Genomic DNA, 17,718 nt, shown 5'->3' with positions numbered 1-17,718 from the left:
GGGGCTGCAGGCTGTTAGCATTAAGTACTGTGGTCTGGGTTGGAGGACTGTTCAAGGGGAATGGAGGGGTTTCCATATGGGATCAGTGAGGGCAGGTCACTGGGGCACCATAAGGAGATGGACATGAGGATGCTGACGCCCTTCCTCTTTCACAGCTCCAGTCCCCATCAGCAAGATCAGGGTAGGTTGGCAGGAAGTTACAGGTGCCTTGAAGCCAGGTGGGAGAGGCCAGGGCAGGGGTGAGAGGTGGGTTTAGCACCCTAAAGCCTCCTGCCTACACACTGAGTGTCAGATAACACCCCTCCTTACCTCCCAGCAAAGCCGGGGCAGTTCCAAGATGGTAATCTCCAAATTTGGGCTGTCAGTCAGCAGGCCAGGAGGTGATGGATGGTCCCTTCAAGGCCGCAAGTCCTGTCTGGGGATCCAAGTCTTGAGAGAGCTTCCCTCCAGAAGGATACTCACTCTCTCCAAAATGCAATTACTTTTTAAAGGGGAAGAAGGATTTTTCTGAATTCCACCCCTGACTTGTCAAACCAACAAGAGTAAAAACATTAAGGTCAAATACTCTGAAAATTGCAAAACTATTTCAGGCTAATTTGGGTCTGGCTGCGAGAGACCTGTTTCCTCTATGGCTGTTGTAATCTATGTTTAACTTTGTGGTGACAGTCACAAGGGAAAAATTTGGAAGAAAATAGCAACAAGGACACTCAGTCTCACCACGCCTCTCTCCCTCCCTCCCTCTCAAATGTGTGTATATACATACACACACATGTATGTCTATGTGTTAATACACACACACACACACATGCACACACACACGCTTACACCTGACAGAGGATCCAAAGATATATCAGATTTTTTTTCTTTTCTTTAGTTTTCTTCTCTTTTCTTTTTTCTTTTTTTTTCTTCTTCCTTTTAACTAAGAAAGTCCAGATTCATAACAGAAAGGACAGGAAATAGATTCCTGAAAGTGACCTGCTAAAGAAAGATGTGAGTGCTCAGGTCCTTTGGGGGGAATCCCTAAGCTCTGTGCAGTTATGATCTTAGGGTCCATCAAGCAAGACTAGATCTGGGAGAGTGTGTTCTTTCTTCCTTCCTTCTTTCCTTCTTTCTTTCTTGTTTTATTTGAGAGAGAGAGAGAGAGAGAGTGCACAAGTAGGGGGACTCAATCCCAGAACCCTGGGATCATGACCTGAGCTGAAGGCAGCTGCCCAACCAACTGAGCCACCCAGGCGCCCCTCTGTCTCTGCTTTTTGAGGCATAACTGTCATACAATAAATTGCAATATTTGAAATATACCATTTGGTGAGTTTAGCATGTAGGTAGCCATGAAGCTGTCATTGCGACCACTTGTGAATATACCCCACGCCCCCCATTTCTCCTTTTTTAAAAAAATGCCCTCCCCAGTGAATATATTTAATGATCCATGTGCTTGAAGGAGTGTCTGCCCAGTAGGGTGTGTACGTGTGAGATTTGAGCACAATCTAGGGGATTGTGTGTCTAAATGCTCACGGGTCTAAAAATGTGTGTCTCCAAATATCCATCTGGATCGATGTGTGTCTGATAACCACACAAAGGGTTCGCAGATGGGAATTGGGTTTGGTTTGTTTTTAATTGGTTGGGTCCATAAAGGTTTTTTTAGCCTGACATCCGGAAGAGGGATTTTTTTTTTTTAAAGATTTTATTTATTTACTTGACAGACAAGAGATCACAAGCAGACAGAGAGGCAGGCAAGAGAGAGAGGAGGAAGCAGGCTCCCTCCTGAATAGAGAGCCCGATGTGGGGCTCGATCCCAGGACCCCAGGCTCATGACTTGAGAGGAAGGCAGAGGCTTCAACCCACTGAGCCACCCAGACACCCCTCAGAAGAGGGATTTCATAGGAGACAACCTTCCATCATTCTTCTTCTCCTGCCCCCCCACTTTTTAGTTGTGGACTACCAAAGGCATCTCTGTTCCTTGTCAGGCAGTAGTCTAAAGTCATACGTTTTTCCAGCCCAGTCCGGGGCCTGTGCAGGCGTTCCCTGCATGGATGTAGGGCACGTGACTTAAACACTCAGGCCAAGCTGAGTGTGGTTTGTGGACTCCGTCTTGTTCCTTCCTTGTCCCACGTGGGCCAGGTGTGGAGACTCTTGACTTCGTGGGCAGAAGCCACCTGCTGTCTTACCCTTGCCTAGGGACCAGGGGGGACTCTGGAGGCAGGCTGCCTGGGTTTAAATACATTTGACTTGTGCAAGTTACTCAGTTTTCCTCATCTGTGAAATGGGGCTGAGATGAGAATCACTCGTGTTTACCATCACGAGGACTAAATGAGGTAGTCCTTGGAAAATGTGTAGTACAGGGCATTCATTACACACATGCTCACCCAGAGGGTGAGCGAAGATCCCATGGATTGACTGCTCAACGAATTCCTTCATAACAAGACAATGCCATCCAAAACGCAGGCGCTGGGAAACTCTTTGCCTTCCCTGATTATTTTAGAATCAGAAGAATTGAACTTTTATTTTTTTATTTTATTTAAAAATTTTTAATACAATTATCTTTTTTTTAAAGATTTTATTTACTTATTTGACACACAGAGAGAAATCACAAGTAGGTAGAGAGGCAGGTAGAGAGAGAGGGGGAAGCAGGTTCCCTGCTGAGCAGAGAGCCCAATGCAGGGCTCGATCCCAGGACCCCAGGACCCTGAGATCATGACCACTAAGCTACCCAGGCGCCCCAGAACTGAACCTTTAAATAAGTTCTTCTCACCGTGTTTGAAAAACAACGACAAGTGTCCGTCTTTGTGGTTGAAGGCGTTCCCACGCTGAACATGCCATCAATTTAAGGACTGTTTGCAAAGAGGTTTGACTACACGAGCAAGGACAGAACAGCAATCTGTGGGATTTAATTGCCAGGACAATCTGGGACCATAGGAGGCACTCAGTTTTAGTGTAAGTGGACCGATGCCTCCCAAATGCTCTTTCGCTGGGATGCTGCTGTTCCAGGCAGAGGCAGGTACATGGCAACCTTTGTTTGTGAGACTGGGGTCCGTGGGGGCTCCTAATGACACAACATGTTTCCTCAGCCCAGCTGTGATCCCAAGCTGGATTTGAGAATTATTTCCCCAGATGGCTGACAGCTTGAAAAAGATGTTTAAAAAACTCGACTCTTCCGCAGCAGCGACGTTTGCTCTGTGAAACACGTTTCTGTAAGGTTTTCACTGAGGCTGTCAGCAGCACCCAGAACGAGCCCTAGAAATATTTAGGTGTTAAAAAAAGGTCACGTGGCCATTTCATTTCTCTGCTCTTGCAACAATGGCCGTGTATGCAAGCATGTCTGTCCCCCGATATTAACTTACTTTGCCATTAAAAGGCATTTTTCCTCCTGCTTAAATCATTGTGTAAGGAATCTGTATTTATGAGGTATGAGCTTTCTGGTTGGGACCAGGAAATGAACCCCTAATAGAGAGACATAATTAAGATTTTTGGCTCTCGTGAGGGTTTTTTTTTTTTTCCAAAAGCAAGAATTCACAACAATTATTCTCATTAATTTTTACAACCTCTGTCTCACTGGTTGGAGCTGGCATTTATATTGGTTTTAGCCCCCTCTTCCCCCCCCGCCTCCTCCACCCGGATATCCGGTTTTGTGCTGATCTTGGAGAGGCAGAGTGCCTTTGGTGACTAGCGCAAGTCGGTTTCAGGGGAGCCTTTTAGTAGAACTCAGACATCCGACCGTGTCGTGTGCCTGTGAGGGAGCCAGCCAACAGGCAATGTGTTTGGAAGGGAATTTCAGAGACGGGGGTGGACAGAATCAGGCTGACGTTTTCACCTGCTGTGGAGCTTGAGTATTAACGGTTCTCCAAGGGTAATAATTCTTAGGTCCTGGGGACCTGTGCACTCGGTCTACAAACAAGACATATGTAGGAGCCACACACCTAAGTGTCTGTGTAGCAAACTGGGCTTGTCCTATGCAATTATATTTTTGGAAGCTCAAGCATTAGGTAGGAGTAGGACGTGTCTGGGGTGCAAGGAATGGTTTTGAGTGAAAGATTTTTGCTGATAAAAATATCAAAACATGCCTTCCCTTTTTTTCTTTCTCACCGCCCCCCCCCCCCGCGGTAATTGTTTGTCCTGAGCTATGGATGGAACAGTGACGTCATGGACCAGGCATTAATTCAGCCCCGATACCACACCCGTGTTGCCTACGAAACTCGCGGGGGGTGCAGCGAGGATTTCCTCCACCCCTTTTGGAATGACCTGATTTTTACTTCACATATTGAGCATCCCTCTCCCTGCCAGCTTTAAAAAAAAAAAAAGCATGATTTATGGTCAATGGGGTTGCATTTTTTTTTTTTTTAAATGACAAAGCCTGAGTGGGAGAGAAAGCTCTATTTAAGTGACTCGGAACAGAAGCAGCCCATTTTAAAGGCTGTTTTCCTAAGAGACTTTATTTTTTAACGATTTTGTTTATTTATTTGACAGACAGAGATCACAAGTAGGCAGAGAGGCAGGCAGAGAGAGAGAGAAAGGGGGGAAGCAGGCTTCCCACTTGATCTCAGGACCCTGAGCCAAAGGCAGTGACTTAATCCACTGAGTGCCCCAGGTGCCTCATCCTAAGAGACTTTCACAGACCTTTCTACTCATTTGGAAGGGTCAAGTCAAAATCAGAAAGTTGTAGGAATAGGTCCAGTTTAAAAAAAAAAAAATGAGGCAATAGGGAATGTGTGTTACCCATAAAGACCCACCCCTATTTTATAAGTTTAAAAATAGGTATTATATTTTTAGAGTAGCTTTTTAAGATGACAGCAAGGTTAAGTGGGAAATACAGAGAGTTCTCTTGGACCTCCTGTCTCCGAAGGGGGAGACCCTCCACAAAGGCTCCCGCACCATCGACATCGCCCACTGGGTGGGACATTTATTATAATTGATGAATCTATACTGAGACATCAATATCGCCCAGAATCTGCATGAGGACTCACTCTTGGGGTCGTAGATTCTGTGGGTGTGGACACGTGTACAATCATGGACATGTATGGACCGTTACATTATCACCAGAATAGTTTTATTTAAAGTCCTCTGGGCTCTGCCTATCCATCCCTCCCTCCCCGCACCATCTCTGGCAAACCACGGATCCCTTTTTGCTGTCTCTTTAGTTTTGCCTTTTCCAAAATGTTGTCTGTTTGGAATCAACATATTTTTAAAATGTTAATTATATATATATATATATATATTTAAAATATTTTATTTACTTATTTGACAAAGATCACAAGTAAGCAGAGAGGCAGGCAGAGAGAGAGGGAGAAGCAGGCTCCCTGCAGAGCAGGGAGCCAGATGTGGGGCTCCATTCTAGGACCCTGGGATCATGACCTGAGCCAAAGGCAGAGGCTTAACCCACTGAGCCACCCAGGTGCCCCGATTTTTTATTTGTTATTGCAGGCATACACACATCCACATGTGTCACATAGTAATTTCATGTTCATTATAGAGTCTTGGAGTTAGAAGGAAACCTTATAAGGCCATCTCTTCTGGAAAACAGAATGTACCAGAATGCCCGCCCCCAAATGGATGAATTAGGGGCACATTCACTAGTTACTACTCCTGGCTTCTCAAAGAGACTTTCTCAAAGTCTGTAACGCTACTACTGAGGGTAGCTGATGTGGTTTTTGTGGGTCCTTGCATAGGACAGGAACACAGAAAATTGTTCTCGTTTTGATTATCTTTCTACTCATCTATCAGGAAGAGAGTTTAGTCCCAGTGTGTGTTAAATGCATTTCTAAAAGTGTCTCGTTTCCCCTTGCCACAAAGTCAGGGCAGGCCTTGGGTTTGGAACTTTCTGCGGGGGCCAGCAGAGAGATTTGATACAGTAGTTTTCCTTTTATCGAATAGCTCATGATTCTAGCTTGAGGTGGAGAGAGGTGATATAATATTTTTTAATAAAATAAATATGGAGGCATCTGTGTGGCTCAGTCGGTTAAGTGACTGCCTTCGGTTCAGGTCATGATTCCAGGATCCTGGGATTGAACCCCACACCGGGGTCCCTGCTCAGTGGGGAGCCTGCTTCCTCCTCTCCCTCTGCTTGTGTTCTCTCTCACTGTTTCTGTCAAATAAGTAAATAAAATCTAAATAAAATAAAATAAAATAGATGTAAACAAAAGGTGGTGAAATTTAAATAAAAATACTAAGCAGAGAGCAGCGTATAGGTAGATACACTGTTATAGATATAATTTTATAAGTATAAATACATATTATATAATGTTATTATATAATAAGAAGATTATAGATATAATAACGATGGCGAAGGTGAAGCTTTCATGATTGAACCTCGTGAATGCTGCCTTGGTGGCTCTCAAGAGATTCGATAAATAAAAATTCAATTCACACGCAGCTTTTAGGAAGTATTTTAGCAGACTCCATACGGATGTCCTCTTTCACCAGAATCTGTCTTGTACGCTCACGCTTAGAGACTACGTGTTGATGGTTTCCGTGAAAGTTCTGACCATTGAACCCAAGATCCTGCTCCACTGCTAACCTCTGTGCATTGCAGCAAACACTTCCAAGAAGAGGGCTCTCTCTTCTTTATCTGGAAAATTGAAGGGCTTTGGAGTTGACAGACAGCTGTCATGCCTGTTACAGCCCTCTCTCCGGGTGTTTATTTAATTCGGCACCAGCTTCCACCTGTGCTAGCTAGCTCTGCGAAGCTGAAATGAACAAGGCATGAGGCATAGCAGAATCTTGAAAGCAACCAAGTTTCTCCAAATGGCGGTCACCAGGCTGCGGGAAAGGGGCACCATGTCACCGTGCCCAACTTTCCGAGGGGGAGGGGGACTCCAAGATTGTGTTTGAAACACAACATGCTGGGATCAAACAACAAACCAGCCCGGCTGGAGTGATGCAGAGTATGACTCCAATTAAGGGGCAAACCGAAACCAGGTTTTTTTCCTTTTTAAAAGCGGTCTGATCTAGGGAATTTTTCAAAGCCTCCTCTAGAATGAAGTGGTGGGTCCCACTGACGTGATTGGCTTAATTTGCTTCTTTTGGTCGCCAGAGGCTGCATTTCCAGCCATCGAGTGAAAACCGACTCTCTCTTCCCCTTCCTGCAGATCACCCAATTAAAGATTGAGAATAATCCCTTCGCCAAAGGATTCCGGGGCAGTGATGATATGGAACTACACAGAATGTCGAGAATGCAAAGGTAAGAAGGTGGAGTGCTGGGCTCTGGTCTCTCCAAGTTCCCTCCCACCCCCGCAAGGAACCCAGGAGAGCCCACAGCCGCCTCCCTCCTCCTGCCTTCCCCACAGACACCCAGGCATGTTGACCATCGAGAAAAAGGAGAGACAGCCACCTTCGGTCCCACCATCTGATGACCCCCACATGCTCCCATGTGGCTCACCCTATGGGACAGCCCTGGGCGGTGGTGTTGGGGGGAATGTGTCCTCCGGGGATGGGAAGGGGGAGAAGGCACCAGGGAACTTGGCCTTCTCCATCTGTCCCGGGCAACAAAAGCTCCAGCTTTCTCTCCCCTTTCTTTGCCTTCTCTTTCCTTCTCGTGAAATCAGTCCTTTCTCTCTTTCTTCCCATAAGTCACAGCCGATGAATGATTTTCTTTTTGGCAACAACTCTTGGTAAATGAAAGGGAAGTTAATGACTCGATTTCCTGGGGGTGAAATGCAGACAAATTTGACACCACGTGGTGGTCCGGGGCACTGGGGAATTGGAAGCTGGTGATAAAAATTGCTCGGTATTTTTACATATCCTGTGGTCACAGTTGCTGATATGATGAATAGAAGGGGTTGTAGCAAATGTACATAGTGGGAATTTGGTCTGATTTGAAGGGATTGTACGAGCATTGCCAATTTTGTCAAACATTCTCTGTACCTCTTCATATGCTTCCAAAATAACTTACCATATGGCAAGAGAATTAGAAGTACATCTTGATTCCTTTGACCAAGAAAGGGTTCCTTGCCTCCCCCCTCTTCTTTTGGTGGGTTTAGTGTTTCAAAATAAAATGAGGTCATGTAGGAAGCTTTTCTTTATCCTTTCTGGAAGACAGGAGAAGGGTGAGTCAGGCAGATGGGACAGACATACTCATTCAGGGATCTAGGAGAGGAACAGAAAAAGGCCATAGTGTTGTCGTTTTCACACTGGTTTGGAAATGCATGCCGCGGTCTAGTGACCAGACTTTCCTGATCTAAGTTTGCGTGCTTTTATTTATTTATTATTTTTTAAAGCACTTTAAAAAATAAAGATTTTATTTATTTACTTGTGAGATTGAGAGAGAGAGAGAGAGAGGGAGAGAGAGGGAGCACAAGCGGGGTGAGCTGTAGGCAGGGGGGAAGCAGGCTCCCTGCTGAGCAAGGAGCTCAAGGCAGGACTCGATCCCAGGACCCTGGGATCATGACCTGAGCTGAAGGCAGACTCTTAACTGACTGAGCCACCCAGGCGTCCCAGATTTTGCATGATTTTAAAGAAGAACTACACCCTGACCTTCAGGTGTGCGTAACTCTGCCCCACTCGTCTGCATTTCTGCATTTAGAATGGGGTTTCTTCCCAATCACGGATCAGGAAGATGCCTTTTGTGACTCTAAGAACCAAGCTCTTAAATCATCATCATTAAAAAATAACAACTGGCTTTTTGAATGTCTGCATTTTGAAAATGGAGTTGGATTGAATCTATGGTCCGTGGAAAAGCTGACAACAGGTATCCTAGAAAGGGAGAGGGGCCGACGACCTTCTAGTTGTCCCTAAGGGATTTTAGGCTTTGACAGATTCTCACCTCCGTCCTCCAGCCGGTGAGGGTCGAGGCTGTGCAGGTAGGGACTGGAAGCAAGGCACCCCGTTCTAGCCCGCAAACCAGGGGTCTTCCCTCCTTTCCACAAGGTCAAGAGCAGGTGGGATCGTGGATTTGAGGTGTTGTAAATTGCCCTCTCACGTGTAACCAGTCACCAGGTCCTGTTGTTTCTGCCTTCCTAACATATGTCTGAATTCACCCCCTTTCTTCTGCCGGGCTTTGTCCACTTTCTTGCCCACCACAGCCTCCTAAGTTATTTAAACCCTTCCAGGATGTTCTCCAGGCATCTGCCAAAGACATCTTTGTAAAACACAGGTAGATCAGCGAAGGTTACTCCACAGCGTAGAACACACCCAGGCTTCCTGTTGCCCTCAGGCTAAGGCCCAGACTCCTCCCTGGGGTGGGCCGTGCCCTTCCCTTCGGACGCAGTCACTCTCTCGCTCTGACCCCTGCCAGTGTCCGCTCTCTGTCTCCATCACGCTGAAGGCGATGTTCCACGCCTGTATCCTTCCTCCTGTGTTTGGCCCTTGGAACAGCAGGTCTGGTCTTCCGCAAGCTTTCTTCCTTCCTCTTTGCTCAGCCATCTCCTGTCCATCACTAGGTGTCCTTGGAGCTGTCCCTTTTTCCAAGAGGCAACCCCTGGCCACAGACTGTGGATATCTATCCCCCACGACCCCTTGGCGCTTTCCTGTGTCAGGCCTGGGCCCTTCACTTTGGAAGCTGATGGCATAGATGATAGGCACGGAGGGGAGACACGTGGGGAGGACAGGTGTCTGAGAGATGAAATGTCGGTCACCCCAGAAACTCTCCCCTGAGGTTCTAAACACAGCTGGCTATATATTTAGGCGGATGGCTCTACTTTGGTCTGAACTGGCTGTCCTGATCATCCCCCTATCAGTGCAGGTTGGCTGAGGGGTCGTCTACGTGTCCTCTTTGGGTAGGCACTTGCAGAAAAAGGCGGGACAGGGTTGGCTGGTAGTCCGTAGGCACTAATTGACATATTGGGTGCAAACCTGCAGCCAAAGAACCACGTGTGTCTTTGTGGCTGTGTTAGGAGTTGCGCTGGGGAGCCAGAGGGCTGATCTGAGCACTGACCAGGCCGGAAGAGTAGATGGGGTCATCTGCCCAGTCCTGTGCACGTGGCCCCTGGGAAGGAGGAGGAGTAAGACAGAGTGGCTCCAACAGAAGGCTCTGGGACTCAGACGAACCTGGCTTCCATCCTTGCTCTGCATTTGTGAGCATGTGACCTCGGGCAAGTGACTTAACCTCACAGAGCCTCAGTATCTTTATCTGTAAAATGGGCATAAATGACAGCCTCCGCCTTCCACGATTCTTATAAGAATTATATGAGAAAATGTCTGTAGGGTGCCTGGCTCCTAGGCAGTGTATCTGATTTGGGAGAAGACTCCCCGTTACTCCCAGTTCTGCCCTCACTCGGCATTTATTCCGGGCTATGGTCCCAGCTCCCAGTGACAAGTGGGGAAGATGGCTGTCCAGAGTCGGCCGTGATAACAGCCAGGCCAGAATGGCAGGCTCCCTGTTCATCTTGTAATCCTGTTTCCTGTCCCCCACACACCCGGTGACAGCTGGCCCGAGAGGGGGAAAAAGCAGGAGGAATGACATTTCCTCTAATTCCAACAGTTGGAAGAAGGGGAGAGGGCCGGACACAGACCCGCGCGTAGCCCACATAAATAACGTCTGGATTAGCTTGGCAAACGTCTGGACACTCACCCTATCTCTTCGAGCCCGCCTCTCTGCGTTTGGAAAATGCAGATGGTGTCTTAGTTGTTTTTCCACCGCTCATTTATGGGCTCTGGTTGCAGAAGCAAGAACCGCTTGTTATAAAAACGGGTGAGCTGTGGAAAAAGCACAAAAAAGAAGATGAAATTATTTTAAAATCCTGTCTCCAGCTGACCGATTAGAATATGTGCCAAGGTCGTTTCGAAAGGTTAATCCGCGGCTTAAGAAAACGTGTTACCCTAAACAAATAATATTTCCCAAATTGCGGGACCTCTAGCCTGGTGACAGATGGGAACATCAGGCAGATTTTTAGAGACAACGTTGCTTGGAATGAGAGTAAGTTCTGAGGAAGGAGCGAGGAGGGCAGGGGAGAGGTAAGGTTGATTATTTAAGGGAAAATAGTAATTAAATGAGAGTAGAACGGGTATAAAATTTTGGTGGACTTGTCAAGGTGATATGCAAGTAACAGAAATTGGAGAAATATCCCTAAATGCTCATCTTAACAAGAAAGGCGTGGGAGCTTTCGCTGTTTGAAATGACCTAGGCCCTGGTTTTCCATGATAGGTTGCTTTCTTTGACCTTTGCTTTAGTCTTTAAGATGTGTTCAGGCAAGCTGTGAACTTCCTAAGAGTGGAAGGTGCTGGAGGCCAAGGCCAGGGCCCCTGGGGGAGGGGGTGGGGGTGATGGGGGGAGGGGCGGTGGAGGAAGGAGGGGAGGAGAGGCTGGGAGGGAGGCCTTGTGGGAAGAGGGGTCTGCGTGTGTTGGGAAGAAGGGTTTTCTGGGTTGGGTCAGGGTAGAAGCCGGCAGGGATCTGCAAGTCTGGAGGAAGGGTCAGAAAGTCTCCGAAAGCCCCCTGGGGTGGCACAGTGGAGGGGGAAAAAGGGGACAGTTGCTCCAAGAACGTGACATTCTCGAGACAGAAGGGACTAGGGGAGACAGCGTCTCTTCCAATTTTGCAGAAGGAGAAACTGAGGACTGGAGAGTCACTTACTTTTCCAGTGTCGGCTCTGTCGGTCTGTTATGCGGGAAGACATACCGATGAAGTGCTCATGCTGGGGCAGGTCTTCAGGCGGCAGAGGTGAATCAGACCCCAGAGGGGCAGCATCCCCGGGGAAGAAAGCTCCGCGGTTGGGCTCCCCCAACTCCACCCAGCCTCTACTTCCTCATCTGTAAAATGGGAGATAATTACAGAACCTACCTCCAGGGCTGTTGCGCGGGTGGAGGAGGTAATGCGTGTGTCCTGATGACTCTTGCTACGTAACTGAGTATTCCCGGGTCTCCCTGGGGCTGGCTGGGAAGCCCTGGGCCGCAAGCGAGGCCATCCTCTCTCTCTGTATGTGAGGGTAGATCCAGGAAGAGCCAAAGCTCTAGAAACCACTTGCTCTGTGCCTCCACGGCTCGTTCAAGGGACGCGGAAGTGCAGACGACCTCAGTTCTGACTGGTCGCCACTGTATGCAAGGCAAAGCATGAGGTAACACGAAACACTTTTATTTTGTTCATGGTTTGTGGGTCAGGAACTTAGAAAGGGGTCATCTGGGCCATCCCTGACTGCCTTCCGGTGTTGTCTGGGGTGGCAGGTAGCTGATGGCACCAGGCTGGATGTCCGGACTGGGACACTGCTGTCTCCCATGCTCCATGCTGGCTTTCGGCTGGGCTGTCAGCGGGGCTGTCCCCTGGAGCATGTGCACCCGGCCTGGCCAACACGGCCGGTCCCTGGGGAGTCAAACTCCTTCCACGGCTGTGGACTGCCCCCAAGACAACCAGGAAGAAGCGGTGAGGCTCTGTTCACCAGCCCTTGGAAACTGTAGCATCCCTTCTGTTGCATTCTGGTGTTGAATGGGACTCAACCAAGGGGGGACCGAATTCCAGGGGCAGGGATCCCTCCTCTAGACAGAAGGAGAGTCAGAGTGTGTCCCCATATTTTAACACCATCCCCATAGGCATGGAAGCACTTGGCCCCGCATCGGGCCCAGACGGGTTGATGTCAGGCATTGAGACGGGGTCCATGTCCTTGGGAAGCCAAAGGCCAGGGTGACGTGGCCAGGGCCACGCAGCTGGTCAGGGGGAAGAATCCTGGCCGTGAGCTTGGTTTCTTAGGAGGAGAGACTCACCTGCCTCTAAGTGATTTTTTAAAATATTTTTAAAAAGATTTTATTTATTTATTTGACAGACAGAGATCACAAGTAGGCAAAGAGGCAGGCAGGGAGAGAGGGGGAAGCAGGCATCCCGCTGAGCAGAGAGCCCAATTTGGGGCTCGATCCCAGGATCCTGGGATCATGACCTGAGCCGAAGGCAGAGGCTTAACCCACTGAGCCACCCAGGCGCCCCTCTAAGTGATTTTTATTGACCTCCATCTTCTTCCTCCAAGAAGGGCTGGGTTTCCTAATCAGGGTCCCTATTGAAAGTCCAATGAAAGCCAAGGACTGAAAAACTCACAAGATATAAATAGACAAAAATTTCAAACCACTTTAAGGGATTCAGGGTTCTGGGGCTCCCAAAAGGTTAAAAACCTTCCACTGGCAACGCCCCTCCTTCTCGGGGCCTGGCTTCCTGATTCTAAATTAACGTTCAGCTCCTTAACCTCAAATGGTCACTTCTCAAATGGCTTCGCACTCTTGTATTCCCATGCTTGCGGTTAAAGGTAATCGGAATGCCCGGTTAATGAGCAGTGATTTCCAAGACAACATTCTGGAGATGGCATTAACTCCCTGCTTCTTGCTGAGCTTTTGGCTAGCCACACGGCTTCCCCCAGAGAAGTGTGAATTTACGGAAAACAAGAGGGGGTTGTGTTTGGGAAGCTGAGCCAGCCTAAGTTGCAAACTTGAGGTTTGTCCCAAGGGGTCTCACCTTGGCTCGAGGTTGTCTGTTGAGGATGTGGAGGCTCAGAACAGCCCTCCCAACCCCCCATCCTCTGCCCCGACCTCCCCCTCCCCGATAACTCCTCCGCTAACAGAGGAACTCCCCCTGTTAGTCTGCAACACTGTCCCCACCCTCCCCTCCCCCACCCGCTGCCCCAGCACCTACCTGCTCTTCAGGGACTGTGTCTGTGGGCAAATCACTCACTCACATTTAAGCAGTGCTTCTCAGACTTTGGCAGACATTGAAATTACCTGGGGGCAGGGGGAGCTTGTTAAGAAAAGCAGATTTCTGGGTTTCCTTCTCAGAGGTTCTGAATTGGTGGCTCTAGGGAGGGCTCCGAAACTGCCCTTTGACAGGTTTTCTGATGGAGGGGTCCCCTGCTTGTACCTGGGTAGTCCCTGGGCTCTGCAGCATGAGCAAGGGCATTCAGGTAAATGCGTGAAACAGATCTGGAAATAGATCCCATGTGCTGGACTATTTTATAAAAAAATAACCCTTTGCTCTAAGTGCTCAACCCTGGCTGAATATGAGAAGTGCCTACAGTGCTCCCCCAATGTTTTATTATGAAAAATGGAGGATCTGTAGAAAACATGAAGAATTGTACAGTGAACACCCACATACCCACTGCTTAGGTTCTGTAGTTAATATTTTGCTGTATATTTGCCCTATTATCCATCCATCCATCCATCCACGCATCCATCCATCCACCCATCCACCCATCCATCCATCCCCTAGTCCATCCATCCAAACCCTGACCCATCCATCCATCTGTCTGTCCATCCAACCAGACATTCTCTAATCCATCCATCCATCTTATTTTCTTAAAGCGTTTCATACTGAGTGGCAGACATGAGTATATTCCACTCCTCTGTTCTTCTGCATGCGTATCATTAACTAAGATTCAATTTTTGCTCACAAATCTCCATTTTAGGTAAAATTACATACGGTGAAATGCACAAATCTTAAGTGCACTGTTCACTTTTTAACAAATGCACATTCCTACAAAATCCAAGCCCCTGTCGTAATATAGAACATTCCCTCACCCCAGACATTTCCCTCATGCCCCGCCCCAGTTAATTCCTGCCTCCACACCCCCACCAGAAGCAGTCCGTGTTTCAACCTTTTTTCTTTTGACTGTAAGTTAGTTTTGTCTGTTCAGAATTTTGTGTAAATGAACTCTTGCAGTGAGTCCTCTTTCTCCTGGGGAGATTTATTTTTTTCAAGGTTTTATTTATTATTATTATTATCTTTACATTCTATATTTTATATTTTTATAAATATTTATAAATATTTTATAAGTATGTGTATATTTACATATTTACATATAATATATTTTATAAGTATATATTTATGTAATATATTTTATAAATATGTAGTATATAATATATAACATATATAAATATCTATAAATATTTTATATTATAAAATAATGTATCTTTTTATTATTTTGTTTTATTATTTTATATTCTATATTATTTTTATATTTTAATAAATATTTTATAATATTTATAAATATTTTGTGAATATTATAATAATATCATATATTATTATGATTATTTACTTTTACTGTTTTTAGGTGGAGGGACCGATTTTTACGTTAGCACGTGGGCCGTTTAGCATTCCTGCAAGGGTGGTTGCTTTGGGGTGACTTTGCCAAGGTCGTGATTTGAACTAAAGGTCACCAGAAGCTGCTTGATTTTCTTCTGTGTGACCGAGGAGCCCCCAGGGCAGAACCAAGGCCTCAAGACCATCCCCTTCGGTACAGGAAGCAATTCGAGAAAGGTCTGTTCATCTGGACCCTTTCAGTCTTCCGTCCTCCAGAAAGAGCCCAGCCAAACCTCGGAAAGTCCTCTCTACCTTCCCATCCTCCCTCCCAAATCATGAAAACAAACAAACAAAAAAGAAACTACTAAGACAGAGGCATGGTTAACCTTGTTAAAATTGCTACTTTTAGGAGACAGAACCAAAATGACGAGTTCCTGTCTGTCGTTTCCCGTCATAGTTCTTGCTCTAGGGGCTCACGACAAGGACGTGAGACGTGGGCCTCATGATTCTCCTCCTGTGAGTGGAGACACTGAGGCCAAGGCTGACCTCATCCGTGCTCCGTGCAACGACCCAGGGCTTTCTCCGTGATTCTGGAGCTGCCCCTGTTGTGTTGCTCAAAGCTTTATTGAGTAGGTGATATGAGTGTGGACTTCTCCCTAGAAAAATTTACAAGTTCTAACTATCTAATATTTTGGGAGGGGAAAAGGGGGCTCATAGGCCATCTGGAGACCTTGCAATGTAAGAACTTCTGCTTCCGAATTGAATCCTGGGCAATCTGTAAGCTGGTGTCACACTGAGCCGTGCGTCCCAATATATGCTAAATCTTTCCCCGCATTGTATTGTTTTACAACCCCGGGAGGCAGTGAGTCTTATCATTCCCATTTTACAGACAGAAGACTGAGGCTCAGGGAAAGGTGGAACCGAGCCGGCTCCCCCCGTGGCCAGGTTTGACGCCAGCTACCGAAGTGAGGCATGTCCGACTTCAAACGCCCCACTCCACACAACCACCCGCATGGTGAATTACCTAGAGATTTAACAAGGGAGCCCGGGCTCTCCGACCAAAGTTGCCGCAAGTGGGGGGGGGGGTGCTGCTTAAACCCATAGAGGGAGGCATCCTGGAATTTCTTGGCACTCCTCGAATCCTACTGCCCTGGTGGGATCAGCGTGGGGAAAGGCATGCGGCTTCTCTGTGCACCCCGTTCTCACTATGCACTTCTCCAGCTTTGCAGGCTGCAGGGGAACTGAGTCCTAGAGCGACCTGTAAAGCACCGTAGACAGGAAAGAGGCAGCAATGAGGATCTGTCCCGAGCTCAGTCCGGCCCAGGCATCCCGCCACGCTAGATCAGAACAGCGTCCCCGAGCGAATTAGAAAGTTAGTCGTGAGCGCTCTTGTGGGATGATGGGGCCCCTTTCTGAATTTTAGTCGCAGATCAGGGTACTAGCCAGAGGAGGAACTCGCTCCAGGAGGACGGGGATCCTGAGTCCCAGCCCTGCCCCGCTCGGTCAGTCGTTTGAGAGAGGCTGCCCGTCCTCGAGTGAGCCGCCGCCCCCCTGCCCCGCGCCCCCCACCCCAGCACCCCGGCGCCCCTGCCACCTGCTCCCGTGAAAAGACCGATTCAGTCGGCCACGGTGGAAAACGTTCTTGGGGGCGTTCGTTAGCTGGCGGCGGGCGGTTTGGCCGTGGATCTCAGTGTTCCCTTGTAATGTTTTACAACCCAGACCCGGCGACAATGGCGTCATTCACTGCACTCGCTCACGTGGAACAGAACGTGAGAGGGGGCCCGAGATGGGGAGAAGCCAGTCTGCGGGCTGCGACACCCCGGGCAGAGCCGAGGTGCTGGGGGCCCTGGCTAGCATCGGCAGGGTTGCGGCCAACGGCAGAGGCAGCGGTGGCTTGGGACATCCCGGTAACCTAAAAATGGCTCCGATGGTAGGACGGACAGATTGACCAGTAGCCCTTGACGTTGCCCATGCAGCCCGTGTCCTGCCGTCAGCCCCAGACGGCCTTATAGAACAGGGTGGCTCTGTCTCCCTGCTGCTCTGTGCTCCTCGTTGGTATGAAGGCGCCGTCCTATGACCGAGTAGAAGTTCGCTGGCAAGAACTTGGGAATAGCGCTGACCCAGGGCCAAGCTCAGCTTTATCCTTTTCTTAGCTGTGCTCTCTGGGGCCAGGTGCTTACCCTCTCTGAGCCACAATGTCTTTACCTCTAAGTGTCGCTAACCCTGCCAACGAAGTGTGCTGGTTGCCCAGAGGGAATGCGCGGGAGTCGACCAGCAGAGCGGCTGGAGCGTTGAGAAAGCACCAGAGACCAAGGCTGAGGAGGAGTTGGAGGTGGGGGACAAGGATGGGAATTAGTCTGAGAAAAAGAGCTCTCTGTTGCCGCCTCTCTTCCCAGACATGCAGGAGCTTCTCCACTTTTCCTTTGCTTCCTTTGTGCCCTGGATTCCTCGCTAATGCTCGCGAGCTGCAGGGCCAGAGTCTGTCTTCACAAGCGCGGTCGACAGAGGGTCGCACGGCCACAGGTCGTGTTCCTTGGGTCAGGGAGCCCGGAAGATGCCCACAGCCCGTGTGATTGCCGTGTTCTCCTCCCTCTGCCTCTGTAGCCCCGCGCTGGTGGAGAACACACTTCACCCTTGCACGCACACACCCATTTTGACACCTGTCCGATGGACCTGGGGACGTGCTCCTCCTGATTGACGGCGGGGAGGGCGTTGCCAGCGCCCTGGGGGAAAACAAGCTGCGAGGGACGAGCGGTTATTGGGATAATACGGCTTTCCCACTTCTGTGAGTGTTACTAATCAAAAG

General features: G+C 48.4%; 1 protein-coding gene across 3 annotated transcripts in view; it reads left to right on the top strand.

Moving 5' to 3' along the window:
* The window catches only part of TBX5 (T-box transcription factor 5), a 47,616-nt gene that overhangs the window by 13,816 nt on the left and 16,082 nt on the right, over positions 1–17,718 (top strand). For all 3 annotated transcript variants that reach the window (XM_004753297.3, XM_013056570.2, XM_013056569.2), the window contains one exon: positions 7,080–7,171. In XM_004753297.3, the coding sequence (XP_004753354.1) occupies positions 7,080–7,171 (92 nt within the window). The remainder of the gene's footprint in view (positions 1–7,079; positions 7,172–17,718) is intronic.

This window comes from Mustela putorius, unplaced genomic scaffold (genome assembly GCF_011764305.1).
Source record: "Mustela putorius furo isolate JIRA1106 unplaced genomic scaffold, ASM1176430v1.1 tig00537248_pilon_pilon_pilon, whole genome shotgun sequence".
In the NCBI taxonomy this organism is placed as follows: domain Eukaryota; kingdom Metazoa; phylum Chordata; class Mammalia; order Carnivora; family Mustelidae; genus Mustela; species Mustela putorius.
The sequence above is the reverse complement of the archived record's forward strand: the minus strand, read 5'-3'. Positions and strand labels throughout refer to the sequence as shown.